Source organism: Larimichthys crocea, chromosome XXII, assembly GCF_000972845.2.
Source record: "Larimichthys crocea isolate SSNF chromosome XXII, L_crocea_2.0, whole genome shotgun sequence".
Classification (NCBI taxonomy): domain Eukaryota; kingdom Metazoa; phylum Chordata; class Actinopteri; family Sciaenidae; genus Larimichthys; species Larimichthys crocea.
Window position 1 is genome coordinate 22,290,066 of NC_040032.1, and position 26,298 is coordinate 22,316,363.

The 26,298-nt window shown below is 40.5% G+C and overlaps 1 protein-coding gene across 4 annotated transcripts; it reads right to left on the reverse strand.

The window, feature by feature from the left end:
* Positions 1 to 1,803: 1,803 nt before the first annotated feature.
* Positions 1,804 to 25,104, reverse strand: LOC104932855 (arrestin red cell). 4 transcript variants are annotated; one of them, XM_027273390.1, is made up of 17 exons: positions 24,851 to 25,104; positions 13,034 to 13,064; positions 12,481 to 12,541; positions 12,190 to 12,234; positions 11,751 to 11,848; positions 11,360 to 11,458; positions 10,065 to 10,124; positions 9,633 to 9,700; positions 8,027 to 8,162; positions 7,826 to 7,910; positions 7,513 to 7,585; positions 6,558 to 6,695; positions 6,374 to 6,457; positions 4,724 to 4,747; positions 3,945 to 4,021; positions 3,674 to 3,728; positions 1,804 to 2,697 (listed from the first exon to the last, which is right to left on the reverse strand). In XM_027273390.1, exons 1-17 carry the CDS (start codon positions 24,871 to 24,873, stop codon positions 2,610 to 2,612), a joined length of 1,245 nt encoding a protein of 414 aa, XP_027129191.1. In that variant the 5' UTR covers positions 24,874 to 25,104; the 3' UTR covers positions 1,804 to 2,609. The 4 variants fall into 4 exon arrangements, with proteins under 4 accessions (XP_027129191.1, XP_027129190.1, XP_010746482.1 ...); XM_027273389.1 differs by having other exon boundaries at positions 1,804 to 2,700; positions 24,851 to 25,103; XM_010748180.3 differs by lacking the exon at positions 4,724 to 4,747 and having other exon boundaries at positions 24,851 to 25,103.
* Between the last annotated feature and the right edge of the window lie 1,194 nt (positions 25,105 to 26,298).

Genomic DNA, 26,298 nt, shown 5'->3' on the forward strand with positions numbered 1-26,298 from the left:
ATATATTTAAGGTACACATAATAAGGTACAATAATTTGAGGCAAAACGTGAATAATAGATAAAAATTTTCAAAAATTCACATTTTTACAAGCAAAGGTTTTATTACGACAGTTTAGTTGTAATTTTACAAGACAAATTGGACAAAAAAAAAAAAAAAGGTTGATTTGTTCCTTCAGACACTTCATGGACTTCTTCACTTGTCATGGAGATGGTTAGTCACATTTTCCCCAATTTCATGCTTATGAAAACTTCTCTGCCTGATAGGCATGATTCAGGATGGAAAAAAACAGTGCTAACACAGAGTTAAGGATGAATTTGAGGAGGGGAAAAAATATTAATTAGGACAAAATAATCTTTAAATATTTAGATTTAAATTCAGACTGTTAACTGTGAAACTGCAGGTTTTATTTTTATTTTAATAGTTTTTAAACTGACTTCATCTGACTATGAACATAACACTGGACGTCATATTTGGCATTATTCCCCTTTCTTGTCGACTTACAGGAGGTTCCTTCAAGTCACAAAAGGAACAAAAAAAGTCATCTTGCATCTTAAATTCTGTTTTAGCCACAATAAAAATAATAATTATAATACTAAAAAAGGGTCCGGCTTTTAAATTATGCTGTTGGCAACAGTGAGGTGTCGAAGGCACAATGCAAACTTAAAATAAACTTTTTTCATATATATATTTTTATGAATCAAGATGAGAACACACAAACAAACAAACAAACAGCAGTGTTTCCCTTCAACAAGCCGACGATGGAGGAGTCGAGTCACAGCTGACTGAACAGAAACCAGATCGAAGGTCTGCAGAGCGACTCAACGTCCATACAAAAACGATTCCAGCGTGATCGGAGTTTGTGCTCGTGTTTTAAAAGAACAGGACATGACGTCACAGAACGCTTGCAGCTGGTTGGAACAAAAACATTACAGTCTGATCCTTCAGGTCTGAACAGAATAAGACAAAACATCCGGACGTCGCTATCGGCGACTGATTGACTTCCCTGACTGAAAAACAGCTAAACGAGCCGGAGAGGAATCAACACGTTCAAACCCAAAAGTCTGGAGGTATTCTACATTCTTATTGTCCAAAGCGTGATAGTTTATACAGCAAGAAGGTTCATGTGAACAAAATATGTCTACTTCATAGATTATTGACCAACTTTAGACCACAAAAGGATTGAAGTCTGCAGTCAAAGATGTTTTTAAAATGAATCTTCAGTGGGAACCAGCTGGTAAAAATCTGACTTTATTCTAGAAAAACTTCAAGTTTTTGAAATCATACACAGTATAAGGAATGGATGACATATCCATGACGTCACCCACAGGTTTCTGAAGAGCCTCTTTGAAGCTCAGTGTGGTGGCTGGTCGCCTTCAGCTAATCTAAAAAGAATCAATAAAGACGTGGATCATCAGCAGACCTGAGGCAGGCCGAATGATGCCTCGGTGCTCTAACAAGCCACCCACCTGTCAAACAAAGCAGCCAGGCTGTTAATTAATGAACAGTGATTCCCTCAATGTTTATTTCTGCTGTGAAGTTGGACATTTTAACATGTTGGGGTTACGGACACCGACTTGCTCTGTAGCCAGCCTCAAGTGGACGTTTGAGGAACTGCACACTTCTAAGTTGGCTTCACTTTACATCCACGGATGTTGCCACGTGGCCTGTAGACTCTCATTCAAGTCAACAAATGAACTACGTCTTTCCTTTTGAGCGACGTTTGCTGAACATTTTACTCTGAGCTGTTTGTTTGTTTTTTTTGGAACAAAAAGATAAAATAACACCAGACTTATTTCACATACGAAACAAAAAGATAAAATAACACCAGACTTATTTCACATACGATATATATATGCAGTCTTTAGATTGATGGACCCTCTTAAACCGAATTAATGTTTAACGACAGAAACAAAAACTTCACAAGGTGTTTTAAAGAAAACGACTCCGCTGACGCTGGAATGGTTCTTAAAAACAAACCGAACGTTTTACAAAATGGACGAGAGAGAGCGGGAAAGAGAGGATGCTGGTGAAATCGAACTTCAGTCGCCTGTGTGTGTGTGTCTGTGTGTGTGTCCTCCCCTTGCAGCCATGATGTAAAAAGCGTCGACAGTAGTTGAAGAAAGACGGCGATCACCACTCAACACTTGACAGCTTTTTTTCTATTTTTTCAAATATATATTCTGTTTGTACAAGACGGTGATCGTCGCCGAGGAAACGGTCAACATTCAACAAAGATTTCAAAGTAAAAGAGGATGAACGCTGCTGCTTCCTACATCTTTAACCGCGCCCACACCGTCACGATCTGTCCTGCAGCTGCTCGACATTTAGAGTTTTTCAACCTTCAAAAAAAAAAAAAAAAAAAAGAGAGGAAAAGAAACGGAGAAGACAGATGGGAAAGACAGCGGCGAAAAATGGCGGCAGCGTGACGAATGGCTGAAGCAAGAGAGGAAGAACACCACCGATGCCCCCTGCGAGGCCTCCATCCAAACATGCCCTCATCCATCCCCTCCACCGGGGAATGTAATGTGAAGAGTGTGTGTGAGTGTGTGTGTGTGTGTGTGTGTGTGTGGTGGTTTCGAAGCGAGCATATGAAGGGGTTGGCGAGCTCCTAGCAGTCCTCGTCCTTGTCGTCCACAACGCCTTTAAGCCGCAGGCGGGCGAAGTCCTCGAACACGAAGTCGTCGTCCTGGGAGATGCTGCTGAGAGGACGGAGAGAGGCAAAGAGTGTTAACTCATCGTAAACAAGCGGAAACTTCATGTTTCTGTACGAGAAAACCTCGCAGATGGGATATTTTTGTTTGTCATTTACTGATAAACGATAAAAAGTTGATGACTCATCCTGCACTGGAAGTTTACAGAGACTTCAAGTTTCCTGATGGACAGATAGCTTCAGCCTAACAACTTACTAAAGTAGCCAACAACTCATTGACTGCTGCTAACTGAATCTACCGTTAGCCAGCAATAGAACCGGGCTCAACAGCTGGACTGGACCAGAGGCTGGCAGGATGAGTTTTCCGGTCTGGAATTTTTTCCACAGTTTCCGAAAAACATGTAAAACTCACTGTTTGCAATGCATGCACTTTAAGTGCTGCACAAGGCTGGAATCAGATCAGAGCATCCCTAATGAAAATCTCTCCCCATCTGCACTCTGCTTCCTTTTTCATAGGGAAACAATCTAATACTATTGTCAAACGTCACAGTTCAACAGAAGACACTGAGTCGAGAGTCTGTCAGTCTTCAAACGTCTCTGATGACAGAACCCTTGGAAGGATAAACCACCCAGAGTCACACCAGATTCTGGTCTATTCTGAAGACATTTTTTGGAGATTAAAAAGTAGATTTATATTTACTCTCGGCGCAGGACGAGAGGAAGTTGGACCCCAAGCAACCAACCAAAAAACACCAATTTAAATTTGTAATTGTATGTGTAGTTAAGACGTGTTTTAAACCAGGTAAGCTACTTGTCTGAAGGACATTTTAAGATTTTAAGACAGTTGTTGAGACATCCCGAGCTGAAACAAAGTAAATCCAGTTAATATCAAACCCAGTGGACTTTAAATCAGATCCAAACGGATTCAGGTTTCAACATAAATGTTTCTGTTTGTGGGACAATATGTGAAATATAACAACAATAATATGTCTTTAAATATAAACAGAAGATCTGATACTCACTTTGTGTCGAATTCTATCAAATTGGTGTCGATGGGGGGGTCCATCTCTGGCACAGCTGTAACACACACACACACACACACACACACATTAGCATGTCACACCGTTTCCAAGGTAACCACTTCTTGTCTCCATGGAAACTCCAAGAACAGGGGCGAGGATGGAGAAGTCCAGAGAGCTCCAGATGTTTTATTTACTTAATCATATAAAGACGAAGTGCTTTTTGATTGGCTGAATGATTCCTTAAAAATGAGGTGTGGTGGGGGGAGGTCACCTGACTGTGGGCGGGACACTGGCGGCTCCACAGGTTTAGGATGCATTAAGATGAAGGGCAACTCCACCGACACGTCTCTGAAAAACAAACAAGCACGCCATCAGCCGTGTACTCGCACTGTTATTGTGAAAATGTATGTTTAATTAAATTAATTAAATCAATTAAAACTGGAGCCAATTGGAAAACGACTAAAATCAAATATACAGAAAAACAATGGTAATAGACTGCAATCCAGTGATTTCTGTATGTATCAACAGGTTTCAAACCAATTTGAACCACAAAACCAGTTCAAACTGGTTTATATCTGATTTAAACCAACCTTAAACCAGTTTAAACCACTTTAATCCGGTTCACCCCTAATTTAAAGCATCACAACAGTTGTTAAGACACATTTTAAACCCATTTTAATCTGGGTTAAAAGGACTAGGAAGTAATGTGTCTGTTGTTACATATTTTAAACTAATTTAAACCCACTTCAGTCCAGTTAAAATATGTATTAACCAGGTAATCTACCTGAACCCATTTTAAACTAGTTTAAACCCACGTTTACCCGGTTTACCTGTAATTTTCTTCTCATCTAAGCAATAAATCTACATTTCAACAAGTTAATCTTGGTCTAAATCTATTTAAAACATCTTAAACCAGCTATTTCAAACCAGTTAATCTCTGGTTTAAACTGGTTTTAAAGCACTGAGCTGTGGTCGGTGACACACCCAGAAAAGCAGATTTGTGTTTTTATGTTTCATGTGTGCTGTCGGCTTCAGATCAGACACATTTACCTCTCCAACATGCCTCTCAGCAGCCTGCAGGGGGAGGGGGAGGACACACAGTGGAGGAGGGAGGAGGAGGAAGAGGAAGAGGATGAGGATGAGGAAAGGGAGGAGTGGGGGGGAGAGAGGAGGAGGGGAGCCGCACAAGAAGCCAAAAACACAAGAGGGGAGATGAAATGAAAAGCAACACGTTCAACACAACATGTTGACAACCTACAGTGGAAGCAAACACAAGTGAGGAATAACTACGGCAACAAGCAGACAATCTACACGGTAACTAACACTGACAACAGGAAGTTAGAGGACGAAGCAGGAAGCTGAGGCTGAGCTGCACCAACATGGAGGCATCAATTGAGTTTTATTCCCTCTTTCTTATGGGCGGCTGTGGCTCGGAGGCAGAGCGGGTCGTCCACCAATCAGAAGATCGGCGGTTCCGATCTTCTGAAGTGTCCTTGGGCAAGATACTGAACCCCAGTTCGGTGTGTGAATGTGTATGAATGGTTAGCTCCTCAAACTGATGAGCAGCTGGCACCCTGCATGGCAGCCAATGCCATCAGTGTATGAATGTGTGAATGGGTGAATGAGATACGTACTGTGAAGCGCTTTGAGTGGTCCCTATATAAGTACAGTCCATTTACCATTTATGCAGCTTCTGATTTATGAGCTCTATTTACAGAATCGTCATTATATCAGTACCCGCATTCACATTTGACAGACTTGCAACGCAGACCAGAAGGCTGTGAGGAAGAGGGAGCTTCACCTTCAAGCTCAACTCTCCTTTCAACCCACACCAATGCTCATGAGCTTTGGGTAGTGACCCAAAGAATGAGATCGTGGATACAAGAGGATGAGTGGCCAGGCTCAACCTCAGAGACAGGGTGAGGACGGAGTCTGGAATAGAGTTGCTGCTCCTTGATGTCGAGAGGAGCCAACTAAGGTGGTACGGGCATCTGGTTAGGATCGACGCCCTCCTTTGGAGTCATATCTATGTTTTCATTAGTGTATAATCAACAAAAAAATAAGAATTGTTATGTTTTTGTCACCTTGGGTCCGCCATGCAACTACACCACTGTACAACACTGAATACTTTAACTGTATTGTCAGTAAAACAAAGTCAGAGTATAGTGGAAATTTGTCTTCTAATTTGCCACATTTAATTTTTTGTCCAAAGTTATTCAGTTATTCAGTTTACAGTCATGAACCACAAAGAAAAGAATCAAATCATCAAATCTAAGTAGCTGTTTCTGGTTAAACAAAAAAGGTACCTACCTCTGTGGGGTAACTGTTTTTATTTTGCCTGATGATGGCTCATCGCTAAAACGCTTACATTGCAGCTATTTCGCGAATATTTCCACTTCTACATCGATTATTTAAGGATTTATTTCAACCAAAAAGATAGTGATTGTTTGAAAGACATGTTTTATTTAGTCTCAGTCCAGATTGAAGCGTGTTTTACGACCCTTGTGAGGGTTTGTGAGAATGGGGTCTGGTCCGTAGCGTTGCTTGTTTTGGTCTCTGGTGTGACGTTTAAAAACTTTAAAAGTTAATGTGAATGCAGCTCAGCCAGGAATGTTTAATTAACTGAACATCTACAGGAAACAGTGAGGCTGAGAGGACAGGAAGTGATGTAAGCAGTGTATGTGTTTGTGTGTCTCGTACCCTCCACGTGAGACCACCAGCTTGACTTTGACTCTGTAGGACACCAGGATCCCCAGAACCTCCTTGTTGGTGACATCCTTCACACTGAAAGACACAACAGAGCACCAAAGGTCATGTGACTGCACCAACACACCTGTACATTATATATGTGTGTGTGTGTGTGTGTGTGTGTGTGTGTGTTTACATGGTGGAGGAGGCCAGGTTGGTGTCTTCATGTTTAAGTTTGCCGTCCAGAGCGAGTCCTCTCTTCTCTCTGTTCTTGTCGAGCGTCGGGGTCAGAGTGTACACCTTACAGAAGGTGGAGCTGGACGACACCTGATCACTGAGGGGATGACACGCTGCTGTCAATCAAACTGCTCAGGTAAACCCCGCCCACTCAGCAGCACCCCACAGACTGACGTTAGATTACAGTGCTGAGTGATAATTTGATGTTTCAAGTTCATAAACTGTCTGAAGTATCATGTTTGTAGAGGGCTTAATGTGTTCTTGCCAGTTTAAACTCGTTGAAACCAGTTTGAAACCAGTACACATTAACTCTAAACTGATTTGAACCAGTTATTACCCCAGTATTAACTACTTTAAAACCAATTTACTCAAGATAAATAATTTCATCAAATAAAAAATGTTTGAAACAGGTTCTCTTCTATCGTTTAACACAATTTTAAACAGTTTAGACCGGATTTAAACTCATTCAAACCATGATCCAGTTGATTACTACTAGTTAAGTTTAAATCCATGTTTTAGTTCAACTGTGTTTTTAAGTGGTTAATTACTTGTTTAAACCAGTTTAAACTAACTTTAATCTCTTGAAATACCTAAAAAAAAATGTTTAAAGCCACTTTAAAACCTGTTTAACGAAGTAATACCCATTTAAACTACTTTAAATCTATGTCAATTAAGTTAACCTTGGGTTTAAACCAATTAAAAACAGTTTCCAATTTTAATTCAGTTAATTTTTGGTAAAATTAACAGTATAATCAACTCTAAACCAGTTTAAACCAAACTGAAGAGATAGACAAGAGATAAACTGCTTTAAAACAGGTTATCAAATAAAACACTGAAGAATGACTTCATACTTTTCCTGATCTCAGTAACCTTCAGGTAAAAATATTCAAAAGGGTAGTATCACAGGGACTTACTCTGCCTCCAGCTGGGCCACTGGACATTTATACTGAGCAGTACTGAACAGGCAGATGTCTGCATACTGACGCACTGCAGAGAGAACGAGACACTGTTAGTTAACTGTTAGAAAAGCAAAACCGTAAAGTCAAGATTCAAACCGAACAGAGTTCAAATTTTAACCAAATTTTCTGAAAATATTGAAAATTAAAACATATTCACACTGTTCAACTAGAGCAGGAAGTGAAGTGTCAATTTCAAAATAAAAGCAAAGACAGTGGCACTTTTTAAGAGCAGCGTGTGGGTGAAATTAATCTGACAGAACAGACGTACCGGAGATCTTGACTCTCTTGACCGTCTTGGTGGAGTTGTTGGTGACGTGAACATTGACGCTGATGGGCTCTCCGTGGTAATACAACTATTCACAATGCATCATGGGAAAAGAGGACATTTATTAGTGTTGTTAAAGCATCTAATCAGGAGAAGGAGTTCATGTAAAACAGACAATATGAAGGGCTGTGTTCTGGTGTGTACCTCTTTGTCCAGTGAGGCCTCCAGGTGGAGGGATCTGTCCGACATCAGGAAGCTACGGGTCGTCTCCACCATTGGCTGAGGACCAGGTTTCTCGGGAGCATACTGGACCTTCCTGATCACCAGACGCACCGAGTTCCTGCCAACAATTCACACACACAAGCTGTCGGCCTGAAAACATCCATGTGCTCACTTGTATTTGAAGCTCATTTTACCCGGACTAAGGTCACTGAGGCACTAACAGGTACATAAACAAACGCTCCTGATGTGAATCCATTACATGCGTATTTTTATTAAATTGTGACCGAGATTGAGCACGACACTCACGACCCTGGTTTCCTTACAAGGTCACAGATCTCCAGATTTCTCCTGATTTATGACAAATTTTTTGAATCCGACATGAGACTTTTGAGACGATTTGAAGGGAATAATTCATATTCATATTTCGGCTGATATACTCAATGTGGATTGCGACTTTGCAAAGGCTGCAGAATATTTAACTTAAATCTCCTTTTTTTAATGAACCAAAAAAAAAAAATCTGCACTGCTTGGTAACCGTAATTCCTCCTCTTAAAAAAGTAGTGGACACTTATCTGGACTTAAAGACTGTTCATAACTATTTTGTAACTGATTAATAATTGCTGTGTTTTTTGCTGCTCAGAAGAAGTTGCTTCTTTCAAATACTATTTAACATGTTCAATGACTTAATGTAAATTAACCAGGTCTTGTTGTCAACATTTCTGAGAGCTGCTTGTGTAAATCTCAATTCACTCTGCTGGATAAACTGTGAAATGACACCAAATTATTGCTACTTGTGCTGTGTTTTCTGAATTATATACCAGAAAGAAAATTCACAGACACCAATACAGATGGTATCAACTGATAATATTGGTCGGGCTCTACAGATTTGAAACCATTGTTTCCTTTTCTTCATTACAGCTGTGTTTAAGTCCAACGATGGTAAGGTTTAGACAGAGAACAAATAAAGCTGCACCACGTCATGTCTGACAAGTGACAAGAAAGAGAGCTGCTCATCCTTCTCAGAAAGACATACTCAAAACGATTAGTGTATATTTTAATCTTTGTTCTTAATATATAAGATAAAAGTATTGAACATATAAATAAACGTATTTTTTTGTTTTTTTTCATTCTCTAAAAGAAATAAACTCCTGTAGGTCGGCAGGTCTCTGCTCTGTGGTTGTTTCTAAATGACTAATCCGATCTGGTAATCAGGTTTTCGGTTCACACCTGCTGCCATCAAAACAGAAAGGAAGTGGTGATGTTGGAAAGCCCAGCCTTTGCTTGTGTGACATTGGTAAGTGGTGGGACTTCACACCTTGTGCTGAAAAGTTGAGAATATTTCAACTATTATGTCCCCCAAGACAAGCTATAGATTTCTCACTAAGAGTCTAAAACCTGAAGATATTCAACTTATTGTCAAATATGATGAAGAAAAACAAGAAATTTAGATGTGGACTGAGGTTCAGGAAATGAAACACCCATCCACAGATTTTTATATTGTGTACTTAGGGCTGTCCATGTCCACCCCCAACATGTTGTGGATCTCCTGTAAACCTTCTCCACCTGGTCCCTGCAGGTCTGGACTCACCTCTTGTGGATCTTCTCTTCTATTGACTTGGCACAGAAAGCTCTGATCTCAAAGTCGACACCGCAGGCCTGCACAGAGAGACGAGAGCAGCTGCTTAGATTTAATTCTTATATTTAAACATGCTGATATCAGACTTATTCTGCTGAATCACAGTGAGGTTTTAGAGTCCAGCACAGACACACAAAGATGCTTTTATTAGTGGAAAAATACTTGAATTAATATTAATTATAATATTTCAAACACAGACTGAGCTGCAGATTTCACTCAAAGGACTGAAACTAAATGAATATTCAAGAGCTCACATTATTTTTAATACAGGAAAATCATCACTTCAATTATGACATCATGAGAGTGTGAGTGTGTGTGTGTGTGTGTGTGTGTGTGTGTGTGTGTGTGTGTGTGTGTGTGTGTGTGTGTGAGTGTGTGTGTTACCTTTCCAGTGTCCTCTGGGCCGGGCTGTAAAGTGACTGAACATGGGAGGTTCTGAGGAATCTGAATCAGCAGAAGAAAACAAAAAGTTTTATTAAACACAGCTTATTAATTGAGTTTATCAGTATAACAACACCAAACTGTCACTTTAAGTAGTTCAGTTGGTCTTCAGTCATCAGATCCAGAGAACTTGACTGAGTGTTTGGTTGGTTGGTCGATGGAGATAATTCTCCAGTCGGTCTGTCAGAGTTTAAAAAGTCTAATAATCCTCAGTAATGTTTATGATCAACAGATCTGCTCAGCTTCAGCTTCAGCTCAGGTCTGAACTGAAACTCAGCTGGCCATGTTGTTCTTTGATGCTGCTACTTGGCTGGACATCCCTAATCCCGAGCCACAGACTAGGAACCCTGACTTTTATAAACCCGGTCTTCTTTGAGTGAGAGGATGAGGAGGGATCTGGTTCTTCACCTGGCCTGACATAAATAGCAGTGTTGATGAAGACTAGCTGTCCTCGATTAGAGAGATTAAGTTACGGTGACGCACACTGATCAGGTACAGTGCTGGACCTCACCCAGAGGGACTGAAACCTGCAGCTCTGAGGTACGATCACGACTCTGATGAGTTTGAGCTGCTCTAATTTAATAATCAAACCCACGCAGGAGGAACTTGTTACAGCTTCACTTCCTGTCCTCAGCTTCAAGACACCTTCCAGAAAGTCCGAACAGCTTTATCTTAGCATCACTCCGCAGGGACACAATGTGAATGGCCTTCGAGGTTTAATCAGGATGAGGAAGTGAAACTAAAAGTATAAAAAGTAAAGTAGTACTAAAAGTATATTACCATAAAGTTCCTGGAACTAAACAAATATGGAAATTCTTCTGACGAAAGCACTGTCATATGTTGAACAAGCACCTTTGAATAAATGCAAAGTCGACAATGTACTAAGTGTTTGATGTTTACTGATGTTCACAAAACAGCAAAATCATCATGTTGTTCTCTGGCTCCAAGTTTTACTTCATCAGAACGAACTCTGACCAGTTCTGTAACTCTCTGACAACCCAACCACAAGTGTACTCCCAGAAACGGCAGTGAGGAAACCTTTTGGTGAGCCTCATGTGGCCTTACCTTCCACTAAAAAATGAGACACTGATCACTGACGACAAGCAAGAAATCTCCGTCCATTACCGGACTGTCACAAAGTTCCACATTAGGGACTTGTTTTGGGTCCAAGAGCTAATTGTAGGACCCAGTTCATGTGGTGGAAAGTGTTCGTGTTGATGTTGAGCAGTGAGACTCACAGTGAAGTAGAACGGGTGTGCATGTTGGCCCAGTTTCTTAAGCAGCCTCTCCTGCAGCCGACTGTTAGGTTTCCTCTCCTCAGGCACCGGAGGGAAGGCCTGACAGAGATCAGACAGAACGATAATATGGGTACTGACAACAGTATTCAGATCCTTTACTTCAGTAAAAGTATGTAAATAAACTCAGTAAAATGTACTTAAATATTAAAGTAGTAAAATGTCCTGGTGTTGTTTCGTTTATAAACAGACATTTAAAAAAATCTTTATATGTTTTGTCTGTAAAGTAATTAAAACTCTAAACATAGTGGAGTACAACTAGAAAGATTGAAGTAAAGTACCTCCAACGGGTACTGAAGTTATAAGTACATGTACTTAGTTACTGTCTTCTCACCTGGAAGGTGGAGATGTAGAGATCCTTCCTGAAAGACAGACCCAGAACATCCAGGTCCTCACGGCCGTATCGAAACGCACAGGTCAGTGTGACGAAGACTACAAGAGGAGGACGAAGAAGAGGAACAGATAAGTGAACGAGGCTTACAAATATTTACTGTCCTTCACAAACGTCACTGCTCTTTGTCTTTGATGGATAATTTCTCATTAATGATCCATATTTCCGATCGATTACTCTTGGATCTGTAGCTGTGTTTTTATCCCTGTTGGACATATTGATTTTATTTTATTATGAAAGGTGCAGCGAGTCATAAACAGACGATCTCAGAGGGGTGTTTCGTCTGAGTGGAGATCAATTAATTCAAGTAACTTGGAGCTGGATCCAAGAACCGCACAGTGTCCCTTTTTAGAAAACACTTTGATGTCCAGGGTTGTCCTACCTTTCCTGTCCTTCAGATACTCTGGGTCGACAAGGATCACGCCATCTGTCAGCAGGAAAGAAGGAGACAAACCATCATCACAAATCTGTTCCTACAAACCTGGACTCGACAGAGCGACTTCTCTGGAAATGTTTCTGCAAGGTTTAAAATAACTTGAGTAAAATGTTTGATGTGTCGACAAAATTGAAAGAAATTCTGTAAAAAAACTCTGAGGTGTTTTGTTTCGTGGACAGACCGTCTTCTACAACCTGTCAAATAACATATTGACAACCTCCAGATGTGCTGACTCACCTACTGGATCCACGTGGTCCAGGTGATCCACAAAGTCCCTCTTTCCCAGATAAACTGTCACCTGCAGAACCAATCAGAGCATCAGGCTTTATTATTTTAGTCAAACACATTCAATTAAAAGAGTTTATGATGAGAATTTTAAAGTATTTCCAGATTTCTGTGTGTCCGCTCAAATAATACATGAGCGGTGGATGATGAAGGCTACAAAGGTCAAGTGACCCAACAAACGACTCCTGAACTTTGTGGAGATTTGGAGCCAAAGTTCGAGCAACAAACTGAACTGAATTGTCTTATGTTTGATCCCTCTGGATTAAAAATTAAATATAAAGTAATTCATGTACAGCAATATTAAAATCCTGCTGATATGTTACAGCATCAGCGACAGTGATACAATGATGTAGATAATATATGAACAAGTACTTTTGTAATACTTGAGTACTTGAAAATGAAATCTTCTGATAGTACAACATTAATGCCTGCATAATGAGTACTTCCACTGTTGTACTTGTTAGTAACAGATCCGAGTGCAGAAGTTATTGCAGAACAAACTCACCTTACAGTTGGGGCTCGACTTCTTGAAAACTCTGAGAAGTTTAGAAAGAGGAAGAGGGCAGACAGAAACAGAGAAGGAAGAAGAAGAAGACACTAGTTTAATCACTTGTTCATCATTTACAATTTAATGATTAATATCTAACGATGGATGACTGAATGGTGAATATATTGTCAGAGTAATCATAGGAAACGTCTCAGTTTCAAACACTGCTGATTTTAACAGGGCAGGAAGCCGAGAAGGGAAGTGGTTTGAGAGGGGAATGCGATATGACCTGGGTTATTATGGGATGTCACCGCAGAGCTTTAATGGGGGCAGGTGGAGCGTTACAAGAAATAATAAACACCTCCGAAAACCCCTGAAAGCCACTGACAGCTTACGAGGTTTAACTAACTACTCAGAAGTTCTTAAATGTTCCATCACTCCCCTTCAAAACATGATTTTAAATCCATACTTAATATTTCTGAGGCCTCTGTAATGTACAGGCAGGTATCAGTTACACCTGCAGCGTTGCGCCACGCGTGGAAGCCAGTTACAGTAGCTCTGAGCACTTCTGTTTTTAGTAATTTGAGTAAGTTTTTTTGACACCAATCTCCATCCGTTCTGTGTGCAAACGAGGATGTGGAAGTATGAAGATTAGTGCTTTGGCTTTTTTCTGTTATACGGGCTACTTCCTGATGCATCTAATGAGCCATTCAACAAAAGCTACAGTTAGGCAGCGCATACTCTCTTTGGAAAGACCGGAGATCCAGGAGAAGAAGAGCTCAGGAGCAGAAAAGATGGTACAAACCATGCATACCGAATGTAAGACCTCTCCCCAATAAGATGGAGGAGCTAACAGCGTTAACCAGGCTACGGAGGGAGTATGGAGAGTGTAGCATCGCAGACACGTGGCTGAACGAACTCACTTCAGACTCTGGGCGGCTTTCAACTTACGAGAGTGGACAGGAGAGCAAAGACCAGTTTCTTATCCACCTCGTGTACACGAGCTATATGTGGGATCAATAAAGTCAATCTTATCTTAATAATACGACAGTACTGTAAACATAACCCAAATTTTAGCACTAATAACACAGTCATTGCTCCATAAAATAACTCATTATATAACCTTTGTTGTCACCCTTCTTCTGATCTAACCAAATCCAAGTATTTATTCTCTTAATCATCACCAAACAGCAGCTAGATCACAAGATGGAAATGCTGTAAATATTCTCATAACTTTAGATTTTGTCAGGAGGAAAGACACCAAAAACATCGCTGATAAATCTGAACTGTGTCCTGGTCCTGCTGATGCTACTGAGACTCTTTTCATTACAAAAAAAGACACGACTTTAAACCTCCTGTAACTCCGACCCTAACAGCACAACAACGCAAAGCTTATTGAACACAATAGAAGATCTGTCTGGAGCCCTGGAACCAAAACTGGGCTTTAAATGTCAGCAGGATACAAGAGACAAAGAACTAATGAAGCTTGTGCCTGATCTACGAAGGACAGATCTTTAGGAAAAAGGTTAAAAAAAAAGAGATTGTGGCTCCTCATCAGTTGGAGCCAGGTAGCCAGTTTTTTTTTGGATTTATAGTCTGCAGAACTAGTAAGTTATGACCAAGTCTGAGACACACATTAAATCTGAATTTTGTTTGTGTTATCATGTGACTTCTGTTTTAGTTAGTTAGTCCTGTGGACTGAGCGACGGACCCACAACTCCTGTATTCTGAGAGGTAAAATTCCTGTTTTTGTGAAGGTCTGGTGGCTTTGAAGAGGACAATTATAGCTGCTTCACTTTCCCATCTGACCTCGAAGGTAAGAGGTGTAAATGTTCTAAATATAACGTTCAATTAGACTCATTGATTTTTTTTGTGTGTCTAGAATCTGCTTTGATGCTGCCCCAGTCCACAGCAGTACATTTCTTAGCTTCATGTTGGTCCTCCTGTCTACAAACTGGGAGAGTGCCATCTAATGCAGGCAATGCACTGACTATGGATCAGTACAAAAGAATGACAAACTTTTAGTTGAAGAGTTCAGTCGGTCTTCAAACGTCAAAAGTTCTGGGGTATATTTGCTGAAAAAACTATCCACAGAAGATGATTTTGTTTAAGGGTTTGTTTGGTTGATAGATAAAGCCAGACCAACTGGAGAATAAAGTGTTCAAGTTTAATAATTCTCCATAATATTCATGATCAATGTGTCTGCTTAGCTTCATCACAGAGAGAAGAAAGAGTGAGAACAAGCCGGAAAGATCAAGGTTCTCTGCGTTTGTGTGAAATGGTCACTTCCTTTAAGAACAACCACAACAAGTAAACAGGAAGTAACAAATACAGCGGTTTCTTTTTCTACTTGTATCTTCGGTTTGAAGTCGAAGAGACGTTCAAGAGAAATTCAGACATATGAGTTCTGGGTTTTAAAACAGCCAGTAAAATGTTTACAGCAGCTCCAACTGACGGCTGCTTCCTGTCACAGATGCTGATCCTTTCCACACCACCGCTATTTTTAGATCACTTCAAAGCTCACATTAAAACTGATTTACAAGTTTCTGTGGCTCCAGTTTTGGCACTAAAGATTGTTTGTCGTTGTGGTGTTTTGAGCTGTGGCTCAGGAATACACAAAGAGGACGATTTTTCAAATTATTGATGAACGGACGATTACTTTCTTTGTCAGTTAAAAACAGAAAGAAATGTCCGTCACAGCTTCGATGAACCAGAGGTGACAGTAAAATAATTGTCCGAAGAACCAACAAAAACAAAGATAAATTACTTAAAATATTAATCGGTTATTAAAACGGTCGCAAAATTTTTACAGACATTCAACCAATTGACTAATCGCTTGAATTTGATTGTCAAATACTTTTAATTCCCAACACCAATTGGTTTAAAAGCGTGTACTCTGTACTAGGATTAACCCGCCGGTCTGGAAGAGGTTGGTGTGGATGGAAGTTACATTGACTTTACAATTTAAACTTCATGTACATAACGTGACCTTTTCCTAAACTCTGAATGTTTAATAAACAATGTTTATGGTGGTTGTGAACTTCTGAGTAGAGAAGGACATTCAACTGTGTAGATTAACCATTGGTCGACGTCGGCTACACGTCGGTTCTATTTTTGACGACTGACACGAGCAGCATGCGTCAATGTTCAGCCGATGCATCGGTGCATCCCTAATATTGATCATTTTGGGGTTTAACTGTTGAACAGTTAATGAGTTAATTGTATATACACAAAAACTACTTTTCAGTTGAGGCGAGGAACATCTGACTGAAACCTTCTCTATTTAATGTCAGAAACCTGAGCTCATTAAGTCATGGCACAAAATCTGGAAACAGTCGAGCAGTAAAATCAGGACTCATGACTACAAACGTGCTGCTGCTTCAACAAAGTGAAAAATTTCTGAATACTTTTTGATTGCAAAAATTGTCATCTCTAGCAAATTACATGTTGTTAAAAGAAACAAACCGAAACAGTTTTACAGCTTGTCATTGATCTGGAGGATTCAAACAACCATTGTTATGATCATGTCTCACTACGAGACTCAAAGATTCAACTGTGGCCACCATTTCTATTAAGTTACAAGATACAAATGTTAGAAGTGAAGGTCGATATAGAATCTCAGTGCAGTCCTGCAGATATAATGAGAACTATAAAGGACGTTCTTAAACCTCAAGTTTCCCCTCGACTATTGTTGAAAAATAAAAACGACTTCAGGTTAGTGAACAAACTCACGACTGTTAAAGAAAACCACTTCTTCTACTGACCACAGATGGTCCTGTGTAGACTGAAAGCAAGCTGTAGCCTCAGAGTTTGTCATCTTGCAAAATGACTGAAATTTTTCTACAGAATTATTTTTTTTAATTTAGTTTTTCTTAGTCAAACAAGACTCTGCTCAGTCTGCCTGCCTGGAGCTAATGTTTTATTTAGCATCATAACAGACATGCTGCTCGGCTGTGATGCAGCGTTTACACGCCTGTAAAAAGAAAAAACATGACGTTCCTGGAATTGAAGCCTATGTTGTGTACAAAGACGTTTCAGCGTATTGCTGCTGTTTCACATTTGAAATGATCATTTTACAGTCAATAATTCGCACTCTTGCAATGTCTTTGAAGTCACGTTTCGAACAATATCCTCCTTCATGTTGTTGTAACTTTCCAGGAGCTTGACGTCACTGTTTTGTAATGGGAAACTGTCAACAACAGAAGTTTGTTGTATTAAATGTCAAATATCAGCTGATTTGCTGCAGACAACTGTGAACCTGTAGGACCTGTCCAAACAGACCAGGCTGAAACGTGGCGCTCCGTTTCTGAGCATCAGCCGATGTTTATCTCTTCAGATGAACTATTAGATCCACTTTCACCGGTGTGACTGATGTGAGGGTTGTAGCCACTGCCGTGGGAATAGGTCTTGGAAGAAAACAGCCGTCTGCATGTAAACACGATTTAACGCTCTGCTGGCTGCTTCCAAAACTTTCCAGGAGGATAAACGTGTGACGTGCTACGAGTGGCGGGCTCCAGCAGGACGGTCTGCAGGGACGGCTAAGATAAACAGACTGAGGAGACAATAGACTGCATCACCTGAACATGAACACGAACAGGACGTTGCTTCATGTCTGGACAAGAACTGAGTGTTTTGTATACCAGCTCTTAATTAATTCATTAGCACAAAAATTTGCTTTTATAGACTAGAATTAGCTGTAATCTCTACTGTGTAAAAATTTATCTCATCAAATTAATCTTCAACTTTTATTGTTTCTTTTTATTTGCAAAATGAATTAAAGTCAGAACACAAGTGTATGGAAGCGGAAAGAGAGTATGTAACCATAAATACATAACAGAAGCGGAAACTCCAAAGAGAGAGCTGACAGGAACGTAAATGATTTAAGAGACACTGGATTATTGACACTATATCAATATGTGGGTGTGTCTGTGTTTACCGGTATATACAGTATGCCCCTATAACAGACGTGAACTAACCACAGATACTGGTCTTGCTTGTGGACTGTTATTTAAAAGCGTTAAATGTCAACAGGTGTGTTTCCGTCTAAATATGTTGTTTCTATTCACTACCGCGTCGTAAACATTTGGAGTTGGTTCACGAGATGAGCCAATTCTCAAAATTGGAAAAAAAAACAGAAGAAGAGGACGCAACCACTGACGGGCATGCTCAGGGACGGCCTGCTGTGAAGTTAGACATTTTAACATAGAGGCTTATGGAGATTCATTCTGTAACCAGACTCAAGTGGACACTTGAAGAACTGCAGTTGTCGGTACTACACTTCACAGCCACGGAGGTTGTCGCTTGGGGCCGAACAAAATATCGCCATTAAAAGAGCGACAGCAGAAGCTCAAAAAAAAAAACAATGCAGAAAACAGGAAGTAAATGTGACATTAGTGTTTGTTTCATGTATTAATGTGAGGAAGGTCATGGATGGATTATGGAAACAAGTCGTGCAACTTCAATGTTTGCTACGCCATAACTTATCAAGGAACAGTGTTTCCATCTACCATTAGGAGCTTTAACTCTTTTTAGAAAGAGACAAAAAACACCTCAAGAGAGAGGAATGAGACACAAATACGTGACTAGAAACACGTTTTAAATGATGTTTTCTTCCTTTTGGATCACAGGCTCCTTTAGTTCTTAACGTATGTTTGCTGTGGATTATTCTGCACCATAAGATAGGCCATATATGAGATGTAAACAGTGCTACAGGCAGATCAAAGGACAGGAAATGTCATCTGAACACTGAGGAAAGCGTCTTTCCTCTGGGTCAGAGTTCACTCAGACTCTTAAGCAGCAGTTTCATGCTGATTCAAGTGTTTCAACACCAAACAAGGCTAAAAAGTACATATATTCATTAGCCTCCAGTGAACTTTATATGCTGACGACACTTCCTCATGTTCATCGGACCGGTTCCTTACTACACTTCCCCTGCAGCACACTAAGTTTGATGAGTTTGACACCCACAAACACCTCGATCACTCATCTTTCTACTTGACGTCTGCCTTTAAGTGGAATCATTCGGTTAAAACACGTCGTTTTTAACATTATAAAGTGGAAAAAAATGGAAACTCAATCCCCCAAAATGCAACCAGAGGCCAGACAATTCCACTTCCTAACAACCTGGGGTTTATTTTGGTAGCTCTGCTCATCCTTCCTGTCCGTCCTGGTGACATTTAACTCACCAGTGTACACTTAGAGCTATGTTTAACTGTGTCATTAAGTGTGCACGTCTTTAAGTCCACAGGGCATTGCACCAGAAGCCATCAGACAGGTTTAAACAACATGACCTGAACCGGTCATGTGGAGGAGAAAACAGAAAGGTGTTGTGAGTTACAGTCATGTGTTTCATTATGAACCTGCTGCTGAACAATGAAGAAAAACACTGTAGAGATCAGTGACGGAGCAGGACTTGAATCAAAACGCTTCAACTGCAGGTTGTTTCACACCAACATGATGTGATGCATCGTCTAGAGACGCATATCAGCTGATACACGTGTGACTATTAGTTTCATTCGGGTTATGTAGAAAATGCACATTTAGCAGGTGTCAAAGAGTTTAAGGTGTGATGAAGAAAACGACACCTGCTAAATGTGCATTTTCTTCATCACAGCTCAATGCAGAACTGCCAAAAACTGCAGTTCCTCAAACATCCACTTCAGGCTGGCTACAGAACGAGTCTTAATGGTAGATGGTAATAGTAAACACTGTTCCTTGATAAGTTATGGCGTAGCAAACATTGAAGTTGCACGACTTGTTTCTATAATCCATCCATGAACTTCCTCACATTAATACATGAAACAAACACTAATGTCACATTAACTTCCTGCTTACTGGATTTGTTTTTCACTGTTTGAGCTTCTGCTGTCGCTCTTTTAATTGCGATATTTTGTTCGGCCCAAGCAACAACCTTCGTGGCTGTGAAGTGTAGTACCGACAACTGCAGTTCTTCAAGTGTCACTTGAGTCTGGTTACAGAATGAATCTTCATAAGCCTCTATGTTAAAATGTCCAACTTCACAGCAGAAATAAACATGTTTACAGCCTGGTACAAAAAACTGTTTTGGTCTCTTTCTATATCTCACAAAAGATTTAAGAGGAAGAGGATTTATGAAGGATATAACGATCAATCATGTGACAGCACGAGAAAAAAACAACTGACCAATCAGGGCTGAGAGAGGTAAAAGATGAACTGACTGTCTGACGACAACAACAACGAGCATGGGTACAAAAAAAAAAAAAAAACACATACAGGACTCACTGAGACCAGAACACCTGACCTTTAAGAAAAATCATTTTATTTTCAAAATAAAAGTAAATATCTGTTCTTCATTTTCAAGATAAAAGCAAGAACTGTTCTCTGCAACGTGGATTTGAAGCATCTGAGGTAAAAATACTTTAAACAAGTTAACTTTAATTATGTTATATATAACTCGACATGTTAATACGTTTTAAAATTAAAAAATTTAGTTTGTTCTGTATTTTACAAACATTTCAGATAAAATAATGAATAAATAAAACTTGACGAGACAATATAACATCTGTTTGTGTCCCAACAGGATGTCAAAAACTCATTCATGTGCTTATTTCAAGCAGTTGCTTGACCAGATGAAGAGAGACCACATCTGTACCTGTTAGGGTTACTGGTCTTACTGGTTTGGGAGCGGTCTACATGACCAGATCTTTGAGTCTTCACATCCTCTCAGATCATCTGTTGCTGATTTCTAAAGACAAAACTCTCCAGTGAAAGATTATAGAGACACACATTTATTTATTTAATGTCATCTTTGTTTTATTCTTTTAGATATTTTATGGTTCTTATTTTTAAAACAACCAGTTGTCTTTGATCTGTTTTCATTTGATCGTGACATTTTAGCGCTCAGTTGGAGCTCATGTTGATTTTATTCTACGCCATTTGATTTGATCTTGTTCCTTTCAAATAACAAACAGCTAAACAACATAACCACAAATATTTAAAGAGTAAACTTGAACAGCAGATGGATGGATGGACATTTCTGTGTTTGTCTGCTGACAAACCTTCAAACTTTTGTACAACCTCAGACATCAGACTGAGCCAGACATTCACTTTACAGCTGAACCGCAGAACATGAATTAATAATCAAAATTACGTTTTATGGATCAACTCAATCAATTAGTGGGCAAACAAGTGGATTGGCTGTGTTGCTGCTCCACACAGTAAAACGGTGTTGTGACCAAACACAATCGACTTAGCACTCAGCTGACGGATAACAAACTCTTGTTATGTTTTGTTAAATCTGTAATAAATTGAATACGTTTTTTTTGGCCACTGGGGGGCAGCAGGAAGCAGCTGGACAGCAGGAGGATGCAACAATAACCCTAACCGATTGGTCTAGGCTCTGCAAGCTTTAACAGACCAAATCATCATTTGTCATTAAATCTGTAAAAACAGACAGGAAGCAGCTCTACACAATGCACATGTAGTAGAGTTAGCATCACACGACTAACTCTGAGATGATCCAGATGGTAGCGGTGCGCCTGATTTTCAATCAACCCGCCTGCCCATCGAGATCCACTGGCGACCTGTAGCAGCCCACATAAAATTCAGATCTCTAATGCTGCTTACAAAGTAGTCTCTGGTTCTGCACACAATTATTTGAACGTCCTTATTATACGCATATGTTACCTCGTCCAAAGAGGTTCACTCAGTGCAATCCTAACTTTTCTTGCCAGTTCCTACCAGATCAGAGGCGTCTCTCTGGACCTTCAAAAAGACCCAACTCTTCAGCGAGCACCTCATCTCATAGCACTACCAACAACTGGAAATGCCAAATCTATCAACGAGCAGTATTTATCGCTGCACTAACATGTCCTTGTCGCACTGTACCTTGATTGTTTCCCTTTTTTGTGAGTCTCATTGGATAAACACGTCAGCTTAATGACTAAATATAAAGTTAATAAAAGAAAAAGCTCATCGTCTTCAGTTTCAATATAACTCCGTCACCAACAACCGTCAGGTCACTCAGTGGTTGGTTAGAAGTTAGAAGGTCAGAAGCCAGTACAAAGCCTTGTTTTGACCCAGATTCAGGTCTTTTCAGACAAGAAGTGTGACCCACATGGATCCACTGGCTCTCACTGCGCTGTTTATATGAAACGACACAACAGACAAGCGCTCCACAAGGAAACACCACTACATGTAGTAACCATGGAAACGACTACCTGAATACTTCTCAAGCAAATATAAAAAAACATATTCGTTTCCAGATAATGTGAGATTTTGTTGCTTTTCTTTGACTTCTCTTAGAACAATCGACCAATCAGCAGATTATGAATATGATGAATAATCATCGGTCTGCTTAGTTCACCGGCTAGTTTTTACAGCATTGACGCCATGAGAGTGAATCAACAATGAAGAGTCTCCATCAAAGCTTTTATATTTTCCTCGCTGGTGTTTTAACAGTTATATCCACAGCTGATCTGTGACATCACTTCCTGTATATATCTGTTCTTCAACAGCAGTCAACTGTTTGTCTTTCCTCCTGCTCGTTTCCTGTCCTTCTGTTTCTCACCTGTTTCCTAACAGGAAGTGACAGTGAGAGCGAGGCAGGAAAAGCTGACGAACGTTTGTTCAAAAGTCACCGAAAGTCCATGAGAGGAAACACGTCGATTGAGTAAACACGGACGTGATTGTAACATTGAAGCTTTTAGACCTCAAACTCATTGCGTGCGAGACTGCAGGACATGATCTGTACTTCAAATAAGAGGTCTAAAAACATCCATCCGAATCTATAACCACTGTTGTAGTCAAGACCAACTAAACCGAGACCAAGTCATGACCAAGACCAGGCAGTATATAGCCTACTTTGCGTGCAAATAGGATCAGGGTTGTGAGGTGGCCTGCTGGGGTTGTGTCTATATGCACTGAATGTAACCGCTGTGAAACAATCAGGAAATAACTTTTTATGTCTCTGATTAACTGACTTTATCAAGGCCGGTGCTCCTTCACTCTTATTCACTGTCTATGAGTTAGGTAGTTACGGCATGGAGGTTTGACTGGTCTCAGCAATCGATTGGCGGCTGCAGCGTGAAGTTGGGTTGCGTTTTTTTTTTTTTAAGTTTAATCTGGTTTAACCTCTCCTCTGCACGCCGCTGTGTTTTTTGGAGGACACTCCTGTGGCACGGACCACCACAGCAAACACTGATCCTGTCTGAATGCAGCCTCTGGTACCAAATATTCACGAAAACTCTTTGGGTGGTTGCTACACTGCTTTGTGTTCTTTTGGACGCTGATTTGGTCTCCTCCCAGACAGTGAACAAAAGTTGTTGGCAGCTTTGGTCTTAACCGGACTTGAACAAAAATCCTCCTTATCTGAGAGTGAGATAAGAACGAGTAAAAATGCAGTCGACGCTGAGACGAGACCAAGAGCAATTTCGAGTACTACAACACTGATCAAGATCTATAACCAGTGTTGTAGTCAAGACCAACTAAACTGAGCCCAAGACCAAAGTATATAGAGACAGAAACAAGACCAAGGTGTTGAGACCAAGTCAAGAGGAAGACCAGAGAGTATAGCGTACTTAGGTAGCTCACGAAAACTCTTCGGGTGAAGCAATGCAGTCGTCTCTGAGACGAGACCGGTCTCTCAAGATTACAAGACCAATTTCAAGTACAACAACACTGTCTATAAGACCGATCAGGATCTCAGAGACCGATGAGGATCTCTAAGACCGATGAGGATCTCTAAGACTGATCAGGATCTCTAAGACTGATCAGGATCTCTAAGACTGATCAGGATCTGCATGTTAACACAACCCTCAGGGCTTAAATAAACCTGAACATCAGCTGTCTTGACAAATATCCAAGTGTGTCAACACACACACACACACCATCATCATCATCATCATCATCATCATCATCATCAGAAGAAAGGGGGAAAAAAACAAAAACAATAAACCTGAGCACGAGGCGTTTTCCACTGTTTACCTGCTCGTGCATTGTGCACGAGGGTTTAATCTCCTAAACTCGAGCTCAAAGAGGAGCCTTTAAAATCACAGTTAACAGCTAATTAGCATTAAGCCTGCGGTACCTCGTAGCCAGAAATTAGCCTCTTTCGGTGGCTGAGCTAACCCAGATCGTCCCCCCTCCATCGGGATGCGCCGCTGCACCAAACGCCATTCAAAAGATGTGTTTATTTGCGAGTTTTACGTGTGAAATCGAGACAAATACACAAAAACTACGAGCGTTTTATGGAAGGCATTAACGTCACATCAAAACAGGCTTTGACACAGACCACTAAAGCGGAGATTTAATTGAATAAACTAGCGTTTAACTACAGATTTCCATGGGTCGATACCGCCCACCGCGGCCGTATTTTGATGGAAAAGCACCGTGGGAATTCCTGTCTACAACACCGAGATGTGTCTTATATTTAAAAAAATAAACAGATTAGCTGAGTGTGATGCGGGTGATCCGCAGCTCCTAATGCTTTATTATCTATCAAGATGCTGTGTGGAATAGGTGCATTAGCTCGGTGTGGAGATTTGACAGATTTGTACTCGGACTCCGGATCACCGTCCGGAGACGTATCGCGGTTAGCTTAACCCCACCCTGCTGTGCTAACTTCGCCTCCTACGAACGTGGTCATCGCGTTAAAACCAAACCCGGAGTGGCTCCCGTCTGTGTGAGCTTTGCATCCCCCCCTTTCTTTTTTTTTTACGTTTCATAAAGCAGCTAAATGTGCAGGCGGGCTGGAGAAAGCTCCCCCGCCCGGGCCAAGCAGCAGCGAGCAGCGGCAAAGTGCGTGAGAGCGGCGGTTGCTAACTAGCCGTTAGCCGCGGTGTAGCACAGCCGTCCTACCTGGTGCCCGCCTTGTCCCCCATCTCCTCGGCAGGCGGACGGCAGCAAGATCCCAACAAAATGAGTCCCGGAATCGGTGGTGTCTCGACTTTAAAAAGATGTATGTGTGTGTGTGTGTTTGTTCAGGAAGCTCCGGTCACCCGTCCATCCACATCGGCGCACAGCTAACTAGTTAGTATGCTAATTTAATTTAGCGCCGCCTCGGCTGCTCTGGCTTCCGCAAAGGCAGGATCTGTGTGTGTGTGTGTGTGTGTGTGTGTGTGTGTGTGTGTGTTGCAGATCACGTTGCGCAACGCAGAAAACATGACAAGAAAGCAGCATCAAATGTTAAAAAGACAAGAAGAAGAAGAAGAAGATGATTCATTGATGAGAGTGACTCACATGTCTGAAGGCTGTGTGTGTGTGTGTGTGTGTGTGTGTGTGTGTGTGTTTTTATTAGTTTATAATATGACCTGGAAATAACTAATTATTATGTACTTTTATTTTTTCACTGAGTTTTACATGCATTTTAACCCGACATATAGACACACACATGTTTATGTGCACATGAAAACATAGATAGATAGATAGATAGATAGATAGATAGATAGATAGATAGATAGACTTTATTTATCCCAAGCTGGGAAATTACAGTGCAGCAGCAGCATTACACACCGTAACAATAGACAACATAAGAATAAAAAACATAAAGAACAAACTATACATAATAAAATATCAAAATAGCAATAGTAAATAAAATATATTGTACAATAAGTATATACAGCAAATTGGCAGTGTTGATTTGAAGGATTTGGAGAAAGATGGTGGAGTGATGGGCAGCCACCCAGAGCAGTTGTGAGGGGGTTTTGTGCCTTGCTCAAGGGCACATATACTGCTTATATCTTTTAGATTTGCCATATTTTTCTTAGATATCTTTTTTAACTTGTAAATATGTTTTTTAAATGCTATATTTCATGTATATTGCTGTTTGCACCAGAGATATGAGGGAAACAATATTTTAATTCTCTGTATGTCCTGTAATTAATTTCTGTCTGTTTAGTGTTTTCTTTATTTATTTTTTTGCCTTTTCTACTTTTTTCTAATTCTGTAGCGTATGCTACACTTTCCTGTGGTGCTGTTACAAGTAAATTTCCCCGTGGTGGGATGAATAAAGTATATTTAATCTAATTATGACAATAAAGTTGATTTGACTTGATCTCAGCAGTGCCCAGGCACCTCTCCAGCTACAAGTCCACCACCATACCTTGTTCCATGCTGGATTTGAACCAGCCACCCTCTGCTTCCACAAGCCAAATCTCTATGGACTGAGCTACTGTATCTACAGTGAGAGAGGGTCCTCTTTTACAGAGTCCACCATGTTGCACCACCATGTTTCTACAGTAGCCCAGACGAAACAAACCAAACATTGGGTCTAGACAGGGACTCTGATGTTTATGTTTGTTTTGTTT